General features: G+C 41.1%; 1 protein-coding gene and 1 long non-coding RNA gene across 9 annotated transcripts in view; one reads left to right on the top strand and one right to left on the bottom strand.

Moving 5' to 3' along the window:
- LOC109997504 (stromal membrane-associated protein 1) overlaps window positions 1–25,830 on the top strand; it is a 101,012-nt gene that overhangs the window by 22,961 nt on the left and 52,221 nt on the right. For 2 of the 8 annotated variants that reach the window (XM_065959201.1, XM_065959198.1), the window contains exons 4-6: window positions 938–1,013; window positions 9,231–9,299; window positions 12,247–12,309. In XM_065959201.1, the coding sequence (XP_065815273.1) occupies window positions 938–1,013; window positions 9,231–9,299; window positions 12,247–12,309 (208 nt within the window). The remainder of the gene's footprint in view (window positions 1–937; window positions 1,014–9,230; window positions 9,300–12,246; window positions 12,310–25,830) is intronic. The other 6 variants (XM_065959202.1, XM_065959200.1, XM_065959199.1 and 3 more) reach the window with 6 other exon arrangements.
- LOC136180329 (uncharacterized) lies at window positions 19,151–20,350 on the bottom strand. Its single transcript, XR_010666997.1, has 3 exons — window positions 19,657–20,350; window positions 19,463–19,563; window positions 19,151–19,287 (listed from the first exon to the last, which is right to left on the bottom strand). It is a non-coding gene; the product is annotated as an uncharacterized lncRNA (long non-coding RNA).

Genomic DNA, 25,830 nt, shown 5'->3' with positions numbered 1-25,830 from the left:
GTGGATGTAGCATAAAGTTTCTTGAACAAGTTGTCAACAGGGGATTAATAACATGCTGTTATTTCTCTCTGCCTTTAAAATAACCTGATGTACCCAATGTCTCTATGTGCAGGATCAGTGTCTCCTTCATTGGTCACAAATCATTGTTACAGATAAGTTTCATTCATGATCTGTAATCGATGTGACTTATGGTCAGTCAGTTTAGATGCCCAATCTCTTCACATGCACATGTTTAACCTTGTTCAGTCAGATAATTGATAGTGATTTGATTGAATTTTTATTTTGAATATTTTTTTGTAATTAAAATCTGTCATCTATAAAACTCAAAAATGAGTTGAAAACAAAACAGGTGGGACGCAGATGGCCTAGCGGTTGACTGTAAATACACAAGAATAAAGGCTCAGTGACGTCACCCATTGGTTTCCGAAGGGGCTGGTTTAGAAGCCAATCCATGCCCATGGATTATTGGAAATGCTGACTCATCAAACATTGGGCTCTAAACACTAAAAATATTTTAACTTAGGTCTAACATTTTCAGACTATTTCTCTCTAACTTTGTTTATAGCTTTGTCCAAGAATTAGGAGGACATCCCCCTTCTCCACCTTTTCAAACAGTCCCCCTGTGGTCTAAATGAAACATCTGTGCTGTGCTTTGGTCAAAATATAACATGAATCAAGCACCAGAGGAGGTTTGTGACCCTGTAGAAACCAGCTCTCTCTGAACACTCCGTTTTGGTGTGTGTGTCTCTTTAAATGTAATGAGACATCACTCCGTTGCTAGTATGAATAAAAATAAGCTATAATGTTTTCTTCCACTTTTCCTGAGATCTGCAGAATGTCCTTCATTTCAGTAACTGTGCTGTCCACTTTGTGTGGCTCCATAATGTCAGTGTGGATATTTTTGTGCAGTTTTTCAGTCCTTAACTCCAACCCTCAGAGCAGTGGAAGTCTTCATCCGTGACAAGTACGAGAGGAAAAAGTACTACGACAAGGAGGCCATGGCCACAGCTCCAGTGAGTAAAAACATCACTTCTTGTGTTTTCCATGTTGAGCTTTGGTTTGTCAGTTCATGTTACAACTGTGTACAGAGCTGCCATGGATTGAGGCCATTTCAGGAACTTGTGCATCAGTTGCTGCTTGTTGCATGAGTTTGATGTAAGGCTGTTAGATGACGCCAGTGTCTGCTAAACACACAGACCAACTTCAACGCAAAATGACAGCTTTTCTGTCCCTTCAGCTGAGTTCTGTTGTTGTTCAAAGTGTTTTTCTTAACGACAAAAAACAACAGCAACATCTGCAAACACAAGCTTTTCTTTTAGGAAACTGCATCTTAATGATCAAATATGAATGAATTGAATTCCCATCTCTTGTCTGTTTGGCAAGAAACCAAAAGTTAAAATGCATCGAAGAGTGTGTGCCTGGTTTTGGCTGCTGCTGTGTTAAAATTTGATGTGCTGCCTCTCATGTTTGGCATCTTTTACTCACACAACATATTTGAAAGAGTTCCATCACTTTTCTGTGCCAAGGCCTCATGCTTGGCTTCCAGTAACATTTTTCCCCACTCATCAAGCGTGTAAAGTTTGTATTTTTATAGTTGCTGACCTTCTTTGCTCTTTAATCCATCCCACTGGTGATGCTTTCTCACCTCAAATGCGTGAAAAGTCGGTGAAATCCCTTTTCAAACCGCGTATCACAGCGAACAACATCTGATACAAAGAGAGAAAGAGCGAGGGAATAACCTTTCAAACGTCAGGGCTATCTTCTAACACAGGTCTTTATCAGGAAGGAGAGATGTCTGTGTATGTGTTTGTGTGGTTAATAGAAGAGAAACGATGTGATTGTGTCGGTGTGTTTGTACAGTACGTGGTGTGGGTGCACATCTGCTTGTTTCCAGAGAGAGAAAATCTGTGTGAGGTGTGTTCGTGAGGGTTTCAGTGCGTGGGATGCTTCCACACTGCGAGTTATTCAAGGCAGGGTCGGTGCTCGTCAAGACATATGCTAACTAAGCTAAACTGTGTCTTTCTGTTTATGTTTTTTTTTGTGCCTAGCGTGCAACTTTACCAGAGTTTTTATGGCTGTCAGTTTAATTAGGAAATACTTAGCTGACTTCTTTCTTGCTGCTTCAAGTCCCTTCATCTTCATTTTTAAGATCCTGGTCATTTTAGGCATCACTTTCTGGCCTGGGATGCCCCAGGAGGAGCTGGAAAACATTGCTGGGGGGGCGAGGGAAGTGCGGGGCAACTTGCATAGCCTGCTGCCACCGCGACCAATCGTCATAAGTGGAAGGTTAATAGATAATGGATGGACCGTTTAAGTTTGACCGGCCTGTTAGTCCAACTGAGTAGGAAATCAGTTGCCCATGAAAATACCACTGTGGATTCTTGAAATAGTATTTGGAAATGAAGAGACACCTGCAAGCTAGTGCAGGGAGGGAGGGAGCTTGAGCTGCACTGATTTCTCACATGACACGCGTCGTTATCCACAATCACCTGACAAACACATCCTCCATACTGGCCGTCTATTTATGCTGCAGGATTTGCGGTCTGTCCCTCTACTCTGCCGGCTCTGCCATGGCAATTATTACTCAAACAGTTGTGCAAAGCTAAATGCTTCAAGTTTCGTGACCACTTAGATTAAAAAATGAACTTGTTAGAACTTGTTGGCCAAAGGTCTGAACCTCTGTCTCCACCACAGCTACACTGTCAATCTGTAGGAAACAAAGGTGGAAGTGAGCAGTAATGTGACTAGTGTGTGAAGGCAGTTGTTGGTTAATTATTGGTTGATATACGTAGATATAAAAGTTTAACAAAACATCCGCCCTTAAATGAGCACTTGGTCCTAATACTGTCAAATACAAACCATTGAATATAGAAGCGCTTCTAACTGCCAATAACTTCTGTCTTTACAGCCACCGGCTCAACTCAAGCCAGAAAACCTGCAAACTGAAAGGAATAAAGTTTAGCACAAGTGTTTAAAGAGACGTTTCTGGGGGATTCAATCACTCTTAAACATCATCATCACATAATGTAAATTCATGCAAAGTGTCTCGTTCACAGCAGTTGCTCTCTGCTGCTCATCTTTTCTGTTGTCTTCCTCTCATTGTCTCTGTTTTTGTTTCCCTTGTCCTCTTCTTCATCCTCTCCCTCAACTTGTCTTTTCTCTTCTCCTCCCGCCTCTCCCTCTGTTTTCTCTCCGTCTTCCTCTGAAGCGTTGCCAGCAGCCAGACTGTGATCTAGGATCTGTTTCTGCCGCCCACACAGACGGCTCTGCTTTTATATGCAAATTAATTATTAAAAACAACTCATTATCACTTTAAGCAGTTTCATGCAGATGGAGAAAGAAGACAAGAGGGCGGGCTGCAGTAACCCTGGGCTATAGTTATTTTTTATGTATGTATGTATGAATGTGTGTGTGTGTGTGTGTGTGTGTGTATGTGTGTTTGTGCTGGAATGAGAGTGGGGGATTTGCTTTGTTTGTTGAACACTTCTAGTAAAGAAACTCTTTGTGTCTCTGCAGGCCTCCTCGCTGTAGTTACATCATTGTACTGTACTCCTTTGGCAGTGTCTTCTATATTTGGTTGTTCGCTGAAAGGCGCACATGGTCAGTTTTCAAATGGTTATGTGATGGCTGCAGTATGATGCAACTGGAGTAAATGAATGCTGCATTTGTGGTCCAAACAAAAAAATAATATTCTGATTGACCAATAAAAAATGCTGAGTGATGCTAATAATGAAATATTTGTACTTTGTTCCACATGTTTTAAGATGATTGTACATCTTATGTTGGTGCTGGGCAGGAAAACAAACTGTAAAGCTTCTGCACAATAATATTTTTTTTATCAATCCATTTTGGATTGTGCTGGTTTGAAAAGTAAAAAAAAACATCACTCTACTCATGAAAGTCCAAATATTTCTTTCTTTTCTTTTTGCCCTCCTTGAACAGGCCAGCTTAGAGAGACTATAAATGTGGGGATAACTGGCACCAAATGGTCCCAGAATGAGCCTGAGATGGGCCCATCGAGGACTCTGCCTCTTAGTGATCCCGAGTTCACTAACAGATTTTTTTTCCAGGCAGCCCTCACAACCTACATTTTAGAGCACTTCTCACGTTCGCTTGCTGTTGCTAGGTTATGAAAGTTGTTTCACGGCACTTCTGCTTCCCTCGGGTAGTGACCGTCCGGTGTGTTTCAAATTGCTCCGTATGTTTTGTATTTGCTTTTATTCAAAGAACTTTAACAAAAGAAAATGTATAAACAATGTAAATGAATCTTGTCGTGGCTTTAGCAGCAGCTTGAGACCTAGAAATTGTACCATTGAAAAGACAGATTAGTTTCTCTTCGTCATTGTTGTTAACAAAGTATAAGAAGCCCAGAGAGCTGTGAGTGCAGCGACAGAAAAAAAAGCATACACTGAAGGTGGTTTGTGCTGAGGAGGCTGCACTGCATTGGTGTATAGAAAATGGGCGCCACCAGCCAAAAAAAAAAAAAACCTGTTAGTGGACATTATAGTGGCTCTATATGTGGCGCCATGCTCGACCAACTGAGCTAAACGAGCGCCCCATAGAAATCTGATTTCTTCAACAGTTCTGCGGCTATACAGATACCCAAGAGTCCCTAAGATCAAAAAAGCTGTACAGCGTATTTATGCACACTGACAGCAAGTCCTGATGCATGTGAATTGAAGGGCTGGATTTTCTCTGTGCGTGCGTGCGTGCGTGCGTGCGTGCGTGCGTGCGTGCGTGCGTGCGTGCGAGAGAGTTTCCTGTGAGAAGTGTTTTTTTGTGGAGAGGACCTCTCGCAGAATCTAGTTGGCAGTGGAGTACAGCAGTATATATCCACTGCAGCATGAGCTCATTGCTCTGCCATGAGTAAACTAGTAGGTGAATGTGTGTGTGCCAGTATATGGACCATGCATTACTTCAATGTTAGTGGAATCAGCGAGACATCAGAGCACATCTTGCCGTTCCCCTGTGATGACCCAGTGATTGGCCTAAAAATGTCACATGCGAGCAGCCCAGTCAGCCTGGAGGAGGACTTTGTTTCATCCTTCTCAGCCTGTGTTAGTCATGGGGATGTCCTGTCTGCTGCGTCCACATTGCTCGCCAAATGTTCTGTGTGCTCTGGCAGCGTATTTAACTTCTGCCTTCCTTTGACATATCATATTCTCTGACGTCACAGTGGACTGCAGAGGAGCTCCAGGGAGAGTTTGTAATGTCACTTTTGATTTATCTTCAACAGGAAAACACAGATTTCACTGTCTCTTAATGCGAGTGAGGTAGATTACGTTATGGGGCACATGGACCATCAGCGATTTGACTTTTGCATCCTGAAGGTTGTAACTTTTAAGAGATGGGAGGGAGAGAGTTTGCAAACTAACCACTAGGCCACCGGCGCCCTGTTCCAAATCATTTTTATAGCGGAGGCAGGTGCTTCTAAAATTAATGGGCGGAGCAACTGTGATTAAGTTAGTAGTCGTCTGTTTGGCTGACAGTCAACGCTTGTGGAAAGCCCTGGTTCACAGTATCCAACAATGTTGTTATCAAATGTATTCAAATCTACAAGGTTCCTCGATAAATGGATGCATGTGGTACGGCTTACAGATTGGGATTTTTACTGCAAAAATGTCCCTGAAGAGTGCAAGGTCGTTAAATTAAATTTGTCCCTGTGTTCTTTTAAACACGACACAGTTAAATTACAGTTTTAACATCTCGAGCTGTCCCTGAGCTGCTATTCTTCTTCTTCCTTTATGATTCTCTGTGTAACTATTCCTGTCTACCTCAGTGTGTGTCGTCTGTGAGAGTATAAGAAGAAGCTGTTGAAGGTCCACCCAGAGGACAAGATTCAGCTAAGATGTTAACCATCTCTGTCTCACTATCAGCAGTCACCAGAGCAGAAAGTCAGATACTTTTATTCTCCAAGTCCTAATGTCTGTTCAACCTCCGTTCATCCTCTTTCACCCTGCTCATGCTTCTCTTCTTATCTATTCCTTTCTTTATTTCTCTGCCACCCCAAAAACCCCTCATTCCCCCCCCCCAGCCTTGTTTCTCTTTAGCTATCATCAGCCCATCTGTGCCTGTTTAGTGCTGTGTCGACATCTCCGGCAGCATCAAAGTGGGAAGTTTAGAGAGAGAGAGAAAAAAAACAAAAACCTAAAGACATCAACTGAATAGGTAGAGGGTTAGAAAAAGCTCTGAATTCACATATCTACTGAACTCCTCTCACCACCACAGGCAACAGGAGCAAGCAGTCGTTTGATGCCTTAACAGCTGAGGAGGGAGGAGTGGTGAGAAAGAAGATGAAAAAGTGAGAAAAAAACTCCTCTGTTCCGTCCTGAGAAAGACAGCGTCAGTGTTAGTTTCAGCCCTGAGGTTGTTTTAGAGAGCAGAGGAGGAGGAGGAGGAGGAGGAGGAGGGTGTGCTGATCTTCAATGATGTCACCACTTTCTGTAAATCCATTTTTCTCTGGCTGGTTTTTACACTCTAATTTGAGAGTTAGCTTGGTGTTCTTTATCAGCGATCCAAAATGAGACTCTCATATCAGAGATTAGCATTCCCTCTGCCTTATTTGTGTGTGCAGTGGGCTTTTATAAAGCTACAAACACTGGGTAAGTGTAACATGTAAATGAGTTCATGTTTTCATGGGGGGTGCCGGTAACCTAGTTGTTAGCGTGCGTGCCCCATGAGGCTATAGTCCTCTGAGTGGTCGACCCAGATCCTGATCTGACCTGTGGCTCCTTTCCCTCATGTCATTCCCCACTCTCTCTCTTTCCCCTCTTTCTGACTCGATCCATTGATCTCTAAAACAAAGAAAGGCATTAATAAAGCCCAAAAATAAAAAACTTGTGTTTTCATGAAGAATCAGCTTAGTAGCTGTTCAAGTGATGAGAAAACAGAAATTCAAGCCACATGTAACAGATAAAGTTTTTAAAACAAACTATTTTATTAAAATTCTCAAATGTAGTTTTTAAAGATGACAATAACACACATCATCATACCCCTCATTTAGATAACTGGCTGGTTTGCATAATTTAGTTTGATAGTGTTTCTTTTATTTATATATATATATATATATATATATATATATATATATATATATATTATACACATAAAAATACCATAGACTGTAAATATGAATGGATGAAGCCTGAGTGACGTCATCCATCTGTTCCTGCAGGGGGCTCCAGAGGCTCATCGGCAGCAGCCACCATGCTGGAAATCGTGTCTCAGTCTAACTTTTAGTCAACTTAACGACAGGCTGAGATCTGGAGCTGAGGCGGGTTTTAAACCTCTTGACGAACCATTACATCGTGCCCACCTGTCAATCATGTCAGCATATAAACACCCAATTATGGATAACACGTATCGTTTTCAAAATCAAAATGGAGCCGCTTAAGCCTCTAGTGCAATGTGTGCCCATGAGCACGATAACTAATCAGACATATTGATGATCTGCAGGATTTTACACTTCCGCATTGGCTTCACTTTTCAAGACTGGAGGTTGCTGCTTGAAAAATACTCTGGACATGTTTACCAGTTTTCCTCTCACTTTTCATCCTCCTAATCAACCACCAAACACTGATGTTTACTTTTTCAAGCACTATTTATTTCCCTGTTTTCTTGAATAATCGATCCATTCACTGATGTTTGGGGAGGTAATAAGTGAAGAGGTTCAAATCTGGACGGACGGGAGCTGACGCTTTGGTGCGTGTAGAAAAGAAGCTAACAGCCAGATGGGAAAGAATAAAAGATGAAAACAAGGGCAAGAAGGTAGAATCACAACTGTGTTGTAAAATATGATAACTGCTTTGTCTCATTACAGACAGAAGAGATTGAAGACATTGTGTAGTGAAGCAGCTCGTAAGATCTCCGTCAGATTGGATGTTTCTGATCTTGAAGACAGATGAAAAAATGATGTTGGTTTCTTCATGAAATGTGTGTTCATGTATTGTAATGGACTTATTTCATGTGTGCACCAAAAGCTGTACAAAGCAGAAGCCAGGCGTTTCACCGTCTGAAATACAGGAGCTGTATTGATTTGAAGTCTCCTGAGTCTTCAGAACATGAAAGCTCAGTTAATGTGACATGCATGCAAATGCAGAGGGAATCATCGCTGCTTTCTCTTTCACCATTTTCACTCTTGTTTCTCTGTGATCCATCCGTATCCATCCAACGCTGAAATAATGTCTGTCAGTGGAGTAATTATGAAGCTTGTCTGCTTTATATCAGAACACAAAAGAAACTTGAAATTTTTACAAACTCAAAATCGGCAGGTCGGATAAGGGAAACAGTCGTTATCGGCTGAAGAAAATTGCGTTCGGTGCATCTCTTCTCTCTGCAAATCCTCCAGACTATATTGCCAAAAATAATTATTTTACTGTCTGCGTTAATGCGTTTATCCCAATGCAGTTAAGGCCCAACATCTAAATCCCAATGATCACATGCTATTTTGTCTCTGTGGGTGCACTGTAGCTAAGCCACACCACAGACAGCAGAGCAGGCACAGTGATGGAAAAAAACGACACCTGTACCTTTTAAATATCTTATTTCAGACCCATGTTTTAGTAGATGGACTTGAGAGCTTGTGTAGCGCCTACCCATTCACACACTGATGGTAGAGGCTGCTGTGTATAGTGACCATCAGAAGTAACTAATCCCATTCATACACATTCATATGCCGCTGACAGGAGCTGGGGATCGAACCCCTGACTTTCCCGTATGAGAGACGACAGACTGAGCCACAGCTTCCCCAGCAGCTGTCTGACTCTTTTTCTTCACTGTTTGCTCCTCTACACTTTTATGAGCAGAGAAATACTAAAAAAAGGGGGACTGGGGAAAACAACCAGCCACTGCTGCTGCTTTCAGTGTTCAAAACAAGCCTGCTCATAGTCTGTCTCACAGGTCAACGGCAGGTTAATGGAGGTCATCTCCACACTCCATAAGTGCGTGTGTTGAGGTGTGTTTTTGTGTTGGACCCTGTCTTGACACCACTCTCTCTGTGAGGCTGAAAGTAACCTTGGCCTGCAGCATCCGCTGAAGCGCAGCGCACTCTGCTCCGGGCTGAAAATCCTCCTCCTTTCCCTCTAATTAACTCTGCTCGCTGCTGCTCCGTCCTCCCCCTGCTATTCTTTTTCTTCTTACTCTGTTCTCCATGCTCTGACTGTCAGTCTTCATTTTTTATAACTCCTCTCTCTTCCTGGTCCCCGTGGCTGACCCTCTGTGTGGATTTCTTCCAGCAGAAGTTGTCTGAGGCTGCTCCTCCCTCCTCCTCACCGTCCTCCCAGGCCGACAGGAGCAAACAGGAGGTGAGGGACTTCCATTGGTTCTCTGGTTTGGTTGCGGTATTGTTTGTGTTTACATAGCCCAAATACAAGGTCACAATGTTTGGTGAAGCTTCATTTGAAGGTTTACTTGTAATATGTATTAGTTTGGGTAATAACGTTCTCATAAGGCCTTAAAAGGATTCATGTTGTTAATTAGATTCTAAAGCTGTTAGTAATTGAATCATAAACGTTAGATTTTGAGATGGTTTACATCAGTCCCAAGAAAGCTTTAAACAGCCTTTACAGCCTTGTCTCTCCCCCATGCCCTTAAAATAGAGCTGTTTAGTTGGTGGCCAAGCCTGTGAAAATAGGACACTATAGGTACCCCCATCCCCCACTCTAAAAGTCCAGGAGTTCTTATGAGTTTTAGCCGACTCTGAATATTTGCGTCTGCTCTTATTTCGAGTAAACACTCGACCTCTGCATTGGACCAACGTGAACCCTTTTGCTGCCAGTGTTTAAAAAGATTGTTGACGGTCACATTGATTAGGATATACAGTACATCATATCCATGTTGTATTCCTGTGCTTCTGCTCCTGCAAGAGCAAACATACCGTGCCAAAAGACACCTCTTCCAACCGTGCCAAAGCCAAGGAAGTGCACCGTGCTGGAGCACAATACAGAGCACTCACACTGGTCCATCCAACTGGACTTTGGGGTTCAACATGCTTGGGCACGGTACGGATTAGGGATGGGTACGAGTACTCGAGTACTCGCCGTTGACCCCATTATGAGGAACAGTTCGTTACTCACGCACCTGTGCAAGCGCTGCTCATGGCTACAAAACTTGAACTCATACAGCGTTCCATGTGTGACCCAGCTTTTTGTTTTCGCCTAACTGAATATACTGGGGAGGAAAATAATTAACAGGATACAAACGTATGACTTCTCCGGCCACAGCTTCACCTTTAGTACACACCGAGCCAGATTTCAGCAAAAACAACTGTTTTAGGGCAGCTACGGCAACTCTCTAGGAACATATTATTACACCGAAAGCAAAAGCACAACAAATACAGAACCGTCTGCTACACCTGCAACATGTCAGTCAGTCAAAGTGATGTCTGGAAGTACTTCAACGTCACCGATGAAGTTAATGTGCAGTGCAAGATATGTGGCGTTAAACTTAGAGATAGAAATAGTTCGATGCTTAACCACATGCGCTTAAAGCACAAGGAGAAAACAGGCAGTCTCGCATCACATCATTTGCTAGCCCTGTTAGCACACGTCGTTGTCAGCGATGTCGTTGCAATTGAAATCGTTTTCTGTTGTTGGTTATATTTATGTTTAAATATTGGATGTTTATGTCATTTTCCAGGCATAAAGTCTACAATTCTGGTCCGGGAGGTCCGTGTCCGACGGACCCTTTTTTTGTTTACGGTTAAAAAATAATAATAATAATCTGCGTGTACTCGAGTACTCGTTCATTAGGTAATTTGAGTAATCGAGTACAGGGATTACTGTAAATTCCCATCCCTAGTACGGATTGTACCCAAAGACGTACTGGCCATTCAGATGTAAACATATCAAATAACAAAAGTTAGAAACACAGCAACACAGATACACAGAGCGGCATCCCAGTTGTTGTTTTTGGATGTCTGTATGAGTGAGGATCAGATGGGAGTATTAAAGCCTGCTGATGCTGATGCAGTAAATTGTCCAATGCTCCCCTCATTAGCTCCCAGCTAATAGAGTCTGAGACTTAGAGCCTGCCAGAGTCTCAGAGATAATAAAGTCAGACCTGCTGATGTGTTTTTGTCTTTATATCTTATCATCGTGATTATTTATTTTCCCTTGCTTTATTATATTTATCATGATTTTTAGATACATATTTTTTAAAATTAATTCAACCAGAACCTTATTTCAATTTTTTTGTTATTAACTACAATTTTAAACTTTTCTTGTGTTCATTTAGTCTCTAAATGACTTTTTACAAACAACCTTTTGTAGATCACCTTTCCGCTTTGTAAAGCACTTTGAACTGTGATTGAATTTGTCTGAAAGGTCTTATATAAATAAAGTTTGATTGATTGATTGACTTCACAATATCCAAATGTATCAGTTTTGGAACTAGCAGATGAATTCCATCGCAGAGTAATTATTGCATAAGTCCAAAAACGTCCGTTCTAATGCATGCTCACTGAACAGTACAAATAGTAAGAGTCTCCACAACAATGGGTGATGCTCTGAATGTTGATTCGTACATTCTGCTAGCATTGATGATTATTTAGTAGCTGTGGTTGGTTATGTTCCCCAGACAAATGACCATCCTAACATAAATAACGATAAACACAGAAAGAGCTAGAAGAATTATTTCCCTGAGAGTAGAGGCAGAAGGAGACACAGACTCTTATTGTTACCATAATGGTCTGATTTTAGGCTAAGCTACAGCTTTTCTCTCTGGCACCCTGACAGTCATTAGCTAAAGCCTGTTGGTGGCTGGCATCAGCACTCACTCATTAACATACAACAAAGCAAGAGAAAAACCATTAACGTGAAAATACTACGTCAACCCGCTGAATGATAATAATGTCTGCACATTAAAACTGCATTGTGAGTGCATTAAAATCACATTACGACATGGGATCTAAATGTTCTCTACCTGCTTTCAGGTGCTGCAGATCTTCACTATTAGGCCTCATGCCTCCACCTACTGAATATTATAACGGCCGTGAGACGGTGATTTAATGAAGAAAAATGTCTCCTTTCTGCACGACTCAGCGGTTTTTTATGCTCATTACGGAGCTGCAGGGCGGAAACATGACAGTTATTATTGTGTTGCAGAATAGACCTACTGCAACTATACTGTGGATTGAAGAAGACACAAAATATGAAATTCTAGAATATATTCACTTTGAGTGTATATGCATTATAATTGCAGTTATCAGTTTAAGATTTTGGCCTGTAACCATCTTTTCTTTTTTTCCCCCAGAAGGAACGTGAAAAGAAGAAAGAGAAGGACACAGACAAAGTGGAGAGACACAACAACACAAAGGTAAGACTGGTGTGGTTTAATAAAAACAAATCAGAGGATTCTGGAAGCGACAAACACATCAAGCAGCTCCTTTGTTAGAAATACAACAACTGAGCAACTGGTGAATCTGTTTGCTGAGCAGCTTTAAGCCAGAGATAAACTCGTTGTTAACTCCAGATGTACCTGCAAACGATGGCTGCCTTTTGTGTCTGTTTGGAGCGTCGGCTGTGCTGGCCCGCTATATGATCGCAAGACGCTGCATGCACATGAACATGTGTAGCTGATATGAGACTTTTGGGGCCGTGGAAAATATATATAATGAAGACAAGATAGCCAATCAACTGGAAAGTATATATGCATGTATCACAGCTTGACACTCTGGAGAGTGATGATGCTTGTTGTAATCCATTTAGCACACTCTGCTGGTGAAAGAGAACTGTTAATGTAATACAATGAAACTCAAATTAAATGGTGTTTGACTTGTGAATAAATCTAGTAATATCTGCACATACGTATCTGCACATACGTATCTGCAATAAAACTACCCGATACCGATAGTCACTGGATTTGCTAACGTCGGCTGGCCGATTAATCGGTTGGGCTCTAACACTGAAGTAGGGGACAGGGTGTGCACAGCAGCAGGGGCGAGCTGATAAACCAAGTCAGCCATCATCTTCATCTGCAGGATGTGCCATACTGCACTGTGACGAACATACCTGTCAATGTACGTACATGGCAACAGAGAATTGCCATTTTAGAAGTCGACGTGGAGGCCTGTGAAACAAAGAAATGAAACAAGCCTGGGACGGATACGAACATGCGCAGAAGCCAAAATGGCAGAAAAAAACCGAGTGGAGATATTACTATAGTGTGTTTTGTCCACCAGTCATCAGTGTCCTGAGCCAGCTTCGAATCTATTAGCTCTCTGGGTTACCCTCGAGAGGAGTCCTCCAATCACACATGAAGTGCACAGCCAGGTATGAGAACTACTGTGTTCATGCAGCCGGTTGTGTGTGTGCACACAAGGTTACAAAGCAAGTTTATCTCCCCTGTTACTATCACTTTGTTGAAATAAATCCATCATAGAATCATGTTTTAAGCTGCAGATGATGCGAGTTGTTTCCCTCAGAACAGCAGGGCAGGGTTTAGTTAGACACCTTGTTGAGATACTGATGTCGTTTTTTTTCAAAGACCTGTCAGGACACCCTCATGAGAAGGTTCTGTTCTTTTCTCTGCTGGTGTGGGTCACTGTCCTTCATAAACAAAGACCCATGGCTATGGAAACTGTTGCAGTTACAGTTACATTGCAGTCATTAATCAAACTGATCTTCAGAAAGTCAAGAGTTATTAAGAAGTGAATCTCCTCTGACCCTCGTCACTCTTTGTTCAGCGTCTTTAAGATTCTCATCAAGTCACAGTCATGATGTGTAAAAACAAAGTTTTAAGAAGCCATCAGGCCCTGCTGCTATTAGGTCTTTTGAATAACATAATGTATCTTTGTTCATTACTGCTGGCTGTGCTACGAGATAATAACCAGTGCTTTCACCTTGAGGAGCTGGAGGGGTGCAGATTATCTTCTGCAGCTCTCACTGTGGCTATTTCTTTAACAGATTTCAAACTGATCCTCAGTGAAAAAGAGAACAACATGACTGTTTTCTTGTTAAAGGTATTTTGACACTTTCATCTCCAACCTACATTGTGTTCCTAGTGACTGCTTGACAGTAATAGCCACGCTGTGTTTTGGCATTAGTTGTAACAAGGCTTGAAATCGGTAGAGAAATAAAAGTCTAGAGAGTAGAGCTGAATGAAATATCGTTGTCCTTGATCATGCATGCATCGCCCATGTGCAATATAGTCACATCACAGGATGTGGAATAGTGAGGCAAATCAACTGCAGTATGTCTAGCTGTTAGGTTCATTGGTGACTTCACATTGCCCGTAGGTGTGAATGTGAGTGTTGCTGGTTGTCTGAATGGGAAATGCGGTATAGGTACTGGATGAATGGATGGACATTCTGTTAAATACATATGGTTTAGGATTGTTTATAGTTTTATGCACTCACTGCACTGACCTTGAAATGTGTCATAAGGAGCCAGGACTCGAGTAAAGCGACATCTTTTTAATCATTTGAAAAATGAGTCAGACCCATCGTTAGGAGCCTTTTTAAATGCCTTTGCATTAACAAGAGAAGTAAAGGGGAAAACAACTTTATGTGCAGCTAAAGCATTGTGAAGGCCAGATCGAGGGTGAGAAAAACATGCAGCTTTCTTTGTCGGTGCTCGTGGAGCTCTGAATCCAAAATGTGTGACAACAGAGGGCGAGAGCGTGTGGGGCTCCACCTCTCTGCTGCAGGAGCTGAATCCTCCAGGGACAGTCCTCATAAACATGAACCACATTTGGAATAATATGACATTATACACAGAGGGGAAGGTGTGTGCTGAACCCGAGCTCCGTCAGAGAAGTTGTCGTCACTCTCTAAAGATACTTCTTGTCTTTTTAAAAGAATGTGTTATGTCACCAAATGTAAAAAGTGAAGCCCTTGCTGCTGGCAGATTAATCTAAATTGAGCTGTAAACAAAATGTAGATAGACTGTCAACGCTCGCTGCTTCAGACAGAGAAGCCCAGACATCATGAAAGGTGACCTCCATAACACCCTGATTCATATCAAATCTGGAACTCGATGGAAAGATAAATGAAAGACGTATTTTTCTGCAATTTTCCAAGATAAGTGTTTTGAAATAAATGTGTTTTAGCTGGAGCTCAGGCCGATGTCAGAATGAACGACAATTACTGACAAGACAGTCTGGAGGAGAGGGCAGTGTGTGTCTGAGATGTGAATGCTTTTTTTCTCTAAAAGATAAACTGTGTGTGGGATGCTGCTTAGCTTTTTATCAAAGTGTATGTGTATGCATGTCAGGGTATGTGTGCATGAATATCTATCTGTGTGTGTGTGTGTGTGTGTGTGTGTGTGTGTGTGTGTGTGTGTGTGTGTGTGTGTGTGTGTGTGTGTGTGTGTGTGTGTGTGTGTGTGTGTGTGTGTGTGTGTGTGTGTGTGTGTGTGTGTGTGTGTGTGGGGGTGGTGGTGGGGGGGGTCTGAAGCAATGGATTTGTGTGTTTTTGGGTCATGGTTTGTAAATTCAGACTATTTCCATGGCTAGCGAACGCTGGGGGAATAATCTATCTCTTAGTGCTGTGTGTGTGTGTGTGTGTGTGTGTGTGTGTGTGTGTGTGTGTGTGTGTGTGTGTGTGTGTGTGTGTGTGTGTGTGTGTGTGTGTGTGTCCTCTACAGGGAATGGGAATGTAGGCTATGAGCAACTGTTACCACTGAGAGTGAAATGAAACACAGGGGTCTGCATTCTGTAGAAAGAACATTTCTTACTATGCTGCCATCTCCACATAAAACAGGACTCTATTAACCTTCACTACATTCTGAAATATGTTGCCACATTTATATTTTATGTGGAGTATTTTGCCTGTAACAATGTGCCATTTCCCTTCACTTTAGAACTGAATTACTGAACTGTTCGCATCTCAGTTCAGTTATTTTAGTCATTTTCACATAATAACAAACAACTACATCTTTACTCCATATGGACTGTAAGGATTGGATGTACATTGTTCCCTGCATTATTTTAATGGCCAACAGGGGGCTGCTCTGATGGCTGCAAAAAATTGCATTTGTAAAGATGCTAATGAGCAAAGGCCAACTTCTCAGTTGATTTATTAACGAAGTAACCATTTTTGTATTGAGTTCAGGGATGATCCTTCCCTCTAATTTCACTTTTGATTGAATGCCAATTTATATTCAGACTACTTGACTAGTGTTAAGATAAGAAATCTCTCTGAATACATTCAAAATTGATTCGTGTTGAATTAAGATTTATTCAACACGTCTCAATATGGGATAACATCATCTGCTGTTAAATTATGTCAAATCAGTTTGCTGACACCGCCAGCCTTTGGTCCTCGTTGGAGGGAGCTGTCCACATGCTGGTGCTGGTTACAGACTGCTCTGGTCAGTGTCTTAACATGTGTTTCTGATTCTCTGTTTCTGTGAGCCTGAAAATGTGTTCAAAGCTGCACCGAACTTTCTTATGCTGGTGTTAATATAATCGGAGTAAATCAATGTTGATTGAGTTGACTCAAATTTATTCCCAATCGATGAAAATGTACCTCCATGCTCTGTTTTTATATCGTTACACCGTCCTTCCTGACTGAACATTCTATATATATTATATTATGTTGCTGCTTAAACATGATTGGAATCTATTGATCCAGATTTGAATGTAATCTTAGAAAAATCATATTGAAAGAGTTAGGGATTCGGGGAGTTAAGATTGTAATATGTGCAGCTAATAATTAACAGACTTTAATCAGGAAGGCTGTAGTATAGAAAAAAAAAAGTTGTATGTTTCTTCCTTTATTTCTGACATGTTGACTTCAGATGTATTAAAGGAGCAATATGTAGCACCTACAGTAGGCGTTTAAAATGAGTACTGCAGTTCAAATTCAAACATTGTAGAGAGCTGCCTCTCCCCGCCCCCTCCTCTCTTAAGTTGATACGCACGCAGGTTGCCGTGTCGCTTACACTGAAGCTTCAGTGATTATCCAGCTCTGCATCTGTCTGTAAAGCTTTCTGTGTTCTAACCTCTCTCCATTTTTCAAAAGCATCTCCAATATTGATCCTAGTTGAGCACGTTTCTGCTCGTGGAGCTTATTAGAAACATGCAGAGGCTTTTTAGGTCGGGTACAATCACTTCTATCTGAACCACTTCTCTTGCCCGCTTCCATGTTTGCCTGGCAAACCGAGGGGCGTCCAAAACAGCCGTGTGGGGGGGGTCGCCTTAAAACCTCCTACCTTCTCTGGTCCAAACAAATCCAGAGCATTCAGGAGCAGAATCTAAAGTTAGAAGGAGGACATACTGGCTGCTGCATTGTTGTCAGAGAGCCAGCACTTCAACATAGCATGTTTCCTTAATGGTCTGATATTTTGAAATGTGAACTGACAAATGAAATCTTACTGTATGAAAAGTAATTTCAAAAGAATGTCAAAAGGAAGGGAGACTGAACCTTTCTGATCTTAACAATAAGTTTGTCAAAAGCTTTTAGTAAACATTGAGAGAAAATACTTTTTCTCATGATTACAGTGTGCACACAGCACCAGAGAGTCAAGCAGAGAAACCCTAACATAGCATTTTTTTTTTTAATTTCTAAGTCTATAGCCATGCTAGCAGCTCTGTGAGGCTGATCTAAGGCACAGCAGTGCTTTGAGATAAATGCTGACAGCAGCATGCTAACAGAGCCTCTGTTGATCAGCAGATATGTTACACATTGTTGTGTGTGTGATATACAGTATGTTGCAAAAATATGTGTTTATGCATGTGTGTGTGTGTTTGTCTGCAGGCAGAGATATCTGGCATCTTATTTTTCTTCCTCCTTATCAGCCGAGCTGCTGCTGTCGATGAACCCAAGAGTCAAGGAGAGAGAGAGAGAGAGAGAGAGAGAGAGAAGAGAGAGAGAGAGAGAGAGAGAGAGAGAGAGAGAAGAGAGAAGAGAGAGAGAGAGAGAGAGAGAGAGAGAGAGAGAGAGAGAGAGAGAGAGAGAGAGAGAGAGAGAGAGAGAGAGAGAGAGAGAGAGAGAGAGAGAGACTTGTTATCCTAAGTGTACGCTGACATGCTGAAAGCTGTTTAATCTGCATCCTAGCAGGAAACATGCTGACAGACGTTTCTCTCTCTGTGTTTTATCTCTCACTCACTTTCTCTCTCTCTCTCTGTATCGCTGCCTTTTCTGACCCTCCAGTCTGTTTTGTGCCATTACCTTCTCTCTCAAACAAAGAAAAAGACAGTACAATCATGTCATAACTGTACCAGCCTGCCAAGCAGCAGAATCTCTTTCATCTCGACATGCAGAAAAAAACTCTCACATGAACTTTAATCAGCTGAAATATTTCATCTTCTTTCAGTGTTACTTCATTTCCGTTCTCCTTCTGAGAGGTTTCACACGCAGCACTTTGGCCTTTTTTCTCCGTCACTACTTTTATTAATATTCAAACGCAAAACGAACAAAGAGTTCTGTGAATGCGCCAGATATTAATCTCAGTTCACAGTCAGATGTGGATTTTTCAAGGCAGATGCTCATATCATCATCAGATCGTAGCTGCAGAGAGAAACATGTTAGTGCAGATCTCCCAGATTTTAAAGATTCTGTTTTATTCATAACAAATGTGTTAAGCATTAGAATAAAGACAAAAGCCAGAAGTAAGGAAGAATATGACACACAGATTATATCCCAACGCAGTGATTTTGGCTGGCACAACAGCAGATGTTGTTACACATGATTTTAATCCAGAGGTTAGTGCTTTTTAAATCAGCTTCACCTGTAGTCCTGTGGAATATACAACTAAGAAAATGTTTGTGTTCAGAGGTTCAAGCAGCAGGGGCTTTGAATGGCTTTCATTAGCATTTCAATACCACTGGTTTCTTGCCTGCCTGACCGCTCCCAGATATATATAATAACATAATTACTAATGACAATATTAGAGCTGGACTAGACTTATTTTGAGAAAAAAGGACACATTGGCAAAGGAATATTTTCAAAACTGCAAATTTTTATTAAAAAAGCAAAACAAATCTTACAGAACGACAAATGTTGCCAGGATCCAGTTCACCCACAGGTTACAATAACAAAAGCAAAGAATTTTAAAAGAGTTTACTAGTCTTGAAATGTGTCTTTGCAGCCTCTGGTTCATTCGTAGTCGGTGGTGTTCTACCGGAGGGTCAGCCAACACGGAGCCTTTAATGGTGCGATGCATCATCTTTATCTTTTTGTTCCCTTTCAAGTCTCTTCTGGAGCACAGAATACATTTTTCAGAGCTCGTCGCCTGTGAAAGACGGAGGCCTCGGGCCAACTTCCTCTTCATCCGACATCACGTCTGTTGTAACACCACTCTAGAGATCCATTTCCTCTTTTGTCCAGACAGACATCCTCGACCTCATCTCCTGTAACACAAATACTACAATGAGTACTGCTTGTGGTGTTGACAACTATGCATACTTCTTGCATTGATTCCTCAAATGTGTAAAATGTACACTATTTGTGTATTTACGTACATGTATTAAATGTCACAATGATATACAATACTACATCACACCATGCTCTTCTTCTCAATCTTACACTCTTCCTAATCTGTCTGATCTCGGCTGCACTCTTTGTGGCTGCTGCCTTGATGTTCCTAAAGTCCCTCCGAACAGTCTCATAGTATTCCTTGCATGCCGCTGGAAAAAAAGGAAGCCATGCTTAGTATACAAGGACAACAAACAAACACAGAAAACGTACATATGAAGTTACATTATATATATATTACTTACATAAAAATACTCCACTGTCCACACCGTCCATGTCCCGATTTGAAGGTAGAGAGGCGACCGAATATAAAGTGACCGACTCGTTGTGGGGAGAGCCTGTGTCTGTGTAAACAAAAAGTCACATATTAGTTCAGAGAATGTATACTGTGAAAAGGTTCTCCCATACCTTTCACCTGCCCCCTTACCTACACTGACTGCAGCTTGCAGAGTGATGTGAGCTTAATTGGACAGAGTGAGGCCAGTTGGGTTTTTTCTTGTATAAAGCCAGACTCAGCCAGAGTCGGGGGGGAAATGTTTGTTGGTGGCAGCTTGCTGTGAGGCTGTGGGTTCTTTCAGTTTATGTAATCTAGTTGTTTTATTAGATTACCCGGGACTCTTGTTTTGTTTTGTGCTATTTTTGGTTAATAAATCAACCACCTTATTTTGCATTGATTTCTGCCTCCTGCCATCTTTTTTTGCTCACCACCAGTGCCTAACAGCCACACTTAAATCCCAATTTTGATGTGGACTTACAATCAGTAATGTTACATATACATTTACTTACATGAAGAGGATAGCTACAGCTTTTTAGCTGGTGTTTCCGCCACTGTTGTGAAGTTACCACACTTCTTCCTATAATGTACAACTCTTATATTGTACTTCATAATATAATGTGTGGTATTTTTCCTCTGCTTGTATTTTCGACATTTTGTCATCGTAATGCATTTGTACTTTATAATTGTTTGCAGGATGACTATGTGGCGTAGGGGGTCGAAGAGGGAGAAAACCTTGAAGAGGACTTAGATGAAGACTATGATGTCACATAACTTCTTTTGTGCATCAAGCAGTTTATGTGGATCATTGGTTTTCATTGGTCATCAGTCAAATCTGTCTCAAATTTAACTCAAAATATACCAGTAATAAAATATTATTATGGACATTTTTATGGTTTTCATGTTTTCATGGCATATTTTGTCATGTTTTCTTCATGTTTCCAATTAATTGATGTGTAAAGATTGACCTGAGGGCCACCTTGAGAACACCTTCTGAAGGACATGAATGGGTTAAGCGCGGCACGATACTGATTTCCAATGCGATCGTGCCCTAATAAGGGGCAGGAGGGGGGCCAGTGTTATCACTTTCCCCGCTTTGTATTCGTCTACTGCATGTAGGTCTGTTTAAATCGTTTAGTCCCAACTCTGTCCACTTTTACCCCTCTATTCTACTTGATCTATTTTGTATTTTAACCTTTGTATTTAATTTTACATCTTAGATCTTTAGTCAGATTTTTTTTTTATTCTCGCTTGCCCTGTCTTTGCCGCTCCATATACTTGTCTTTATTGTATGCTCTATGGGCTATGCCTCCTTGGGACTTGTACAGTTTTTGAAATTGAATTGAATTGTTCAAAGGTTCATCGGTAATAAATGGCTTTCAATTTTTTAGTTTTTTAGTTTTCTTTTTTTTGATGTTGATGTTAACAAAACAATTATGAAAAATCCTAACTTCCAGTATATTCAGTGAAATTATGCTTGAATTACATGAAGGTACTTCCAGAGTGCAGCACGTGTAGACGTTACAATCAGCTGATGTTTCTGTTGTTTTTTTGATAACATCAGTTTATGTAGATTTTAACTTCAGTTGATTATTAGCAGAATTAACTGATGAACTGCTTGTAAAGTCAACGTCTTTGTTACAGGTTAGCAGTTAACGATGTTACACTTTTAATAAGCTGTGCTGACTTCTGGATGTTATTCATAGCATGCTGTTTGCCTTACAGAAATGATGTGAATATAAATGCTGTTGCTGATGAACTCTTGTGACTTTGCCTCAGAAGAGTTTTCATTCAGAGAACATCTGAAGCATCCATTATTTCTCTGCAGCTTTTTGTTTGTGAGGGATAATTTGGGATTTGATTGCTCATCCATTTCTGGTTTGATTGCAATTACGTTTTTGTTTTGGTGCAACTTTAGTTTGGATAAACGAGGAGTCTAATCGAGCTCGGACTACTGTGTGTGATGAGAGGAAACCGGGATGAATGATGGAAATGTTGTGATTGGAAAAAGTCCTGACATGAATAACTCTAACTTTCTCCATCGATGGAGGCGACATTAGAGAGCTGTACTTGGTGAAAGTCGTGCTGGCAGGATTAAAGGACAGTTGTGCTACAACAAGCTGTCAGGTTCAGTCTTGCATGTGTTCATTTCCTGCATTGCAGCCTCTAACAGCAGACAGCAGAGGTTGAGTCTAGGGTGAAACAACATTTTGAAGTTGGATTATATTTTAACCCACACCCTGATGTGTGTCTTAAACCTTGACAAATATGTTTTGTATCTCAAACCTAAGCAGAAAAGCTGTTTCACTTTAAGTGTGTGTTTGAAGGTAAACAGACACTGACACTGATAACATTAAGAGCCCGTGTCCATTGACGGCTCCAGCGACCTCATTTTTCAGAGCACCTGTCACAGTGCTCATGGTTGCTAGGTTACAAAATGTAACTTCTGCTTCTCTCATGAGTGACACTAAGGTAGGTTTTAATTGCTCCGTATGCGTAATATTTTTAAATATCACCAAAAAGCAAGAAAACAGTGTAGAGGAATCCTGTCCTGGCATTAGCAGCAGCCCTACACCTGGAAATTGAAACCCCTTTAAAAGACAAGTCGGATTAGTTTCTCCTCCGCCGTTGTTGTTGACAAAGCTGATGTCAGAAGTCCCGCCCCTTCTTGATTGGTAGGTGAAGGATAAGTGCTGCAACAGTTGAGTACACATTAATACACACTCAACATGCAAATAACAGGCTGTGTACACTTAGCAGAGTCATATTTGCACATCTGGTATTATTACTGTTCTTTGACAGTTGACATCGTTCTTTGACTTGCTGGCTTTGCACCTTCTGCTTGTAAACAAATGCACGTTGTCTAAGATGGGGAGGCGTAACAGCACAGTTGCCAAAGCGCACCAAACCAAATTCTGACATATTAAAGCTTTAATTCCCAACCAACTCTATTTTTTTTTCATCAAGATGCCACTAGGACATTATCACTCAGTTATCATGTGGCATGCTGGAGATCAGGTTTGATGTGTTTGACACTTTGGCTGCAATTTCCTCTGTTCGTATCCTTTCCTTCCATTTGTCGCCGATATCACCCTCCTACCTGAAACACAAACTTAGGATGTGACACATAGACCTGAAGAAAAAGGGGTTGAGGTAAAAGGCATATTAAATAAGTCGAGGCATCTTCACTTTAGAGCTTCCTTTTTTTAAGTGCCACCAAATGAGCATAGCAGTGTCCATGACGATGCATATGCTTTGTATACATATTTTTATATGCTAGCTGTATGTTGGGCTTCTTTATGGTTGACAAAATACTTCTGCAAAGGATACACCTGTGCATCTTTACTCAGCCCCTCTGACAATCCTTGGCCCTCACTCCTCTCTCCTGCAGATTTAAAGCATATTATGAAGGTGCAATGAGAACAACCTCTTGGTGTGAAAGAGGAATGAGGAGAATAACATTTGAGGAAACACAAAATAGAGAGGTGAGAAATGTCTGAAGTGTCTGTATTTGACAACTTATGCATGAACAATAGAGCATACATCTTCATAAGACAAAGATATGTTGTATATGGATATCTAAAAGAGCTTGATCACTCGAGCTAACACTTTCCTTGAGCTTGCTCAGCATCAAATTCTTCACTAATGCAAAAGTAGAATTCCCTTCTCAGTGAATGATTATTAATAATTCAGCTTTGACCTCATTATTCAGTAGGATCTGCCATGTTTTCCCGTTGCCCATGTGTCCAAACAACAGTGGGGGGGGCTTAACTCAGTAATGTAAAGAAAGACCATGTTCTGTTCTGGATGCTGAGCTCTTGGCTTTACTATCTTTTTTACAACCTCTTCTGTAGAGTTTTTCCCTAATGGGGGTTAATTATACCCACAGCACAGTGGGCAACACAACTATAGTATTGTCTTAAGACAACATGTTGCTCTTGGAAGGCCACTTTTGCTGGAAACCCATAGATTGTATAATTGATGCAGTCTTCTCATGACACAGATGTTCACACAGATGTTAGGCAGTGTTGTCCCGTCACAGCACGTCAGTCGCATGTGAAAGTGATTGAAACATGCTTACCTCAGCACATCAGTGCCCTGGCTGCAGCTCTAAAGAGACTAAAAGAGACACAGTGCTCGAAGGATATGAAGGTAAGATATCAGCAAATCGACATCACAGACAGTTGAAAAACAAAGGTACACTCTCTGAACAGGCTGCTGCTTTGAGCTGCTTGAATATGTATTTATTTGTGATCAAATATTTGGTTTTCAATAATAGAGTTCATGAAATATGGCAGTAAATCACTAGCCCATACATACATGTACATTATGTTTGTTGTCCCTTCATTTCTGATATTCATTGCTTGAATATTTAAAGTAAAATGTTGAGAGTAGAGATCAGGTGCATCGTGTGTTCTACTTGAAAAAATAAAGATGTAGTGAAGGAGGTCTGTGATTTAGCGACTAAAGCAAATGTTAGTTTTTGTACCTACATAAAAGCTTCTTCTTCTTGTTTCCTAAATTTGAACTTCAGTAAAGAGGTCCTGTATTAGGAATGGGTGAATGGTGTTCAAAATAACTTTTTTATTTACAATTATTGCAGCTGCAGCGTCAAATGTGAATGTAAAATCCTTACAATGAATAAAAACAAATAGACAAAGGTTCATCATTGGGTTCCAAATTCAAGCAAGACGAAAGAATCACAATCTGCTACCTGGAGAATGGACGATCTAAAGGTGCAGCAGGGATGGGGTGGCTTATGTTATCCATCCATTATCTATACCGCTTTCTCATTAGGGGTCGCGTGGGGGCTGGAGTTGATCCCAGGCGGGGTACATCCTGGACTGTTTGCCAATCAATCACAGGGATAAGATATAGAGACAGACAACAGCCTCTCACATTCACACCTACAGTACGAGCAATGTAGAGTCACTAATTAACCTAACCAGCATGTCTTTGGACTGAGGGAGGAAGCTGAAAAAAACATTCATGCACGGGGAGAACATGCAGACTCCACACAGAGAGGCTCCTGTCTGATGGGGATTCAAACCAGAAACCTCGCTGTGAGGCAACAGCTGAATGAACAGCAGGTTGATTTAATGATGTACAAATGATTTATTTCCTTTGCTAAACAAACTGTCTGTTGAAATATACAGTTAGAGCTGCGTCCATAGCAACAGGTAACTCTGTAGCCTTCTGAAAATAAGCTCAACTAGCTCTCATTCCTCACAATTAAGTGATTTTTTTCCCCCCACTGATGGTGAAGTGAAACGAGGTGAAGAGGTGTGAGTATGAATCTGCCCAGCACAAGACTTAGGCCAGTGGTTCCCAAACTTTTTCTGCCTGGCTCCTCTTTGGCAGATGAACATATTTCAAGCCCCCCCCACCCTTCAAAATACTCATCCAATAAAGTCGCTCACACTCTTTGCTAACAAATTCCTACAGATTTATTTGATTAGAAACTTCAGAGTGTGACAGCAATATGAAGACTCACAAACCACCTTTAAAGATGAGCAGTTAAAAATGATAGCAGCAGACCAAAGGTATGAATAATTGACAAATCAGAATCAAGCCACACAACCCAATAATAAAGGTAGTTGTCTATCAGTGAGCTGAAAAATAAGAATGAAAAAGGTTTAGGGTTCAGGTTGTTGGAAATGTGACTTTTGGTTCAGGTTCGGGAATCATTTTCATTATTTGGCTTAACTGCAGCTACTGGCTAAATGTTGAGGTCCAATGAACAAAGGGGACCAGCTTCACAGCTAGTCTTTGTAGCTCCTCCCGGTTCTGTCCATGTGCTGTCTTCTCGAGGTGCTTACTCTAACATTTAACATCTTTAAGCATCGTCTTTAATGAAATGCCAGGCGCATCTCAACCCCAAGCATACCTAATGTAATAAAGTCAGCATTTTTGGCCTTGCTGGAGATGTTTGGATGAGATCCAGCTGAGCATATGGCCTCTAAATGTGCTCCATTAGTCCTCTGTTCATTGGAGATGGCTGAGGGATTCTGATGGTTTTTAATATCTTAGTCATAATTTCTGCTGATGTTTTTGGGCCGTTTTGTTTTTGCTTGTCAGATAAGCCTCTCGGTCATCCCTTTGACCTTCAGGATCCGCTCAAATGTTCTCCTTACAGGCTAATAAA

This window comes from Labrus bergylta, chromosome 10 (genome assembly GCF_963930695.1).
Source record: "Labrus bergylta chromosome 10, fLabBer1.1, whole genome shotgun sequence".
Classification (NCBI taxonomy): domain Eukaryota; kingdom Metazoa; phylum Chordata; class Actinopteri; order Labriformes; family Labridae; genus Labrus; species Labrus bergylta.
The sequence above is the reverse complement of the archived record's forward strand: the minus strand, read 5'-3'. Positions and strand labels throughout refer to the sequence as shown.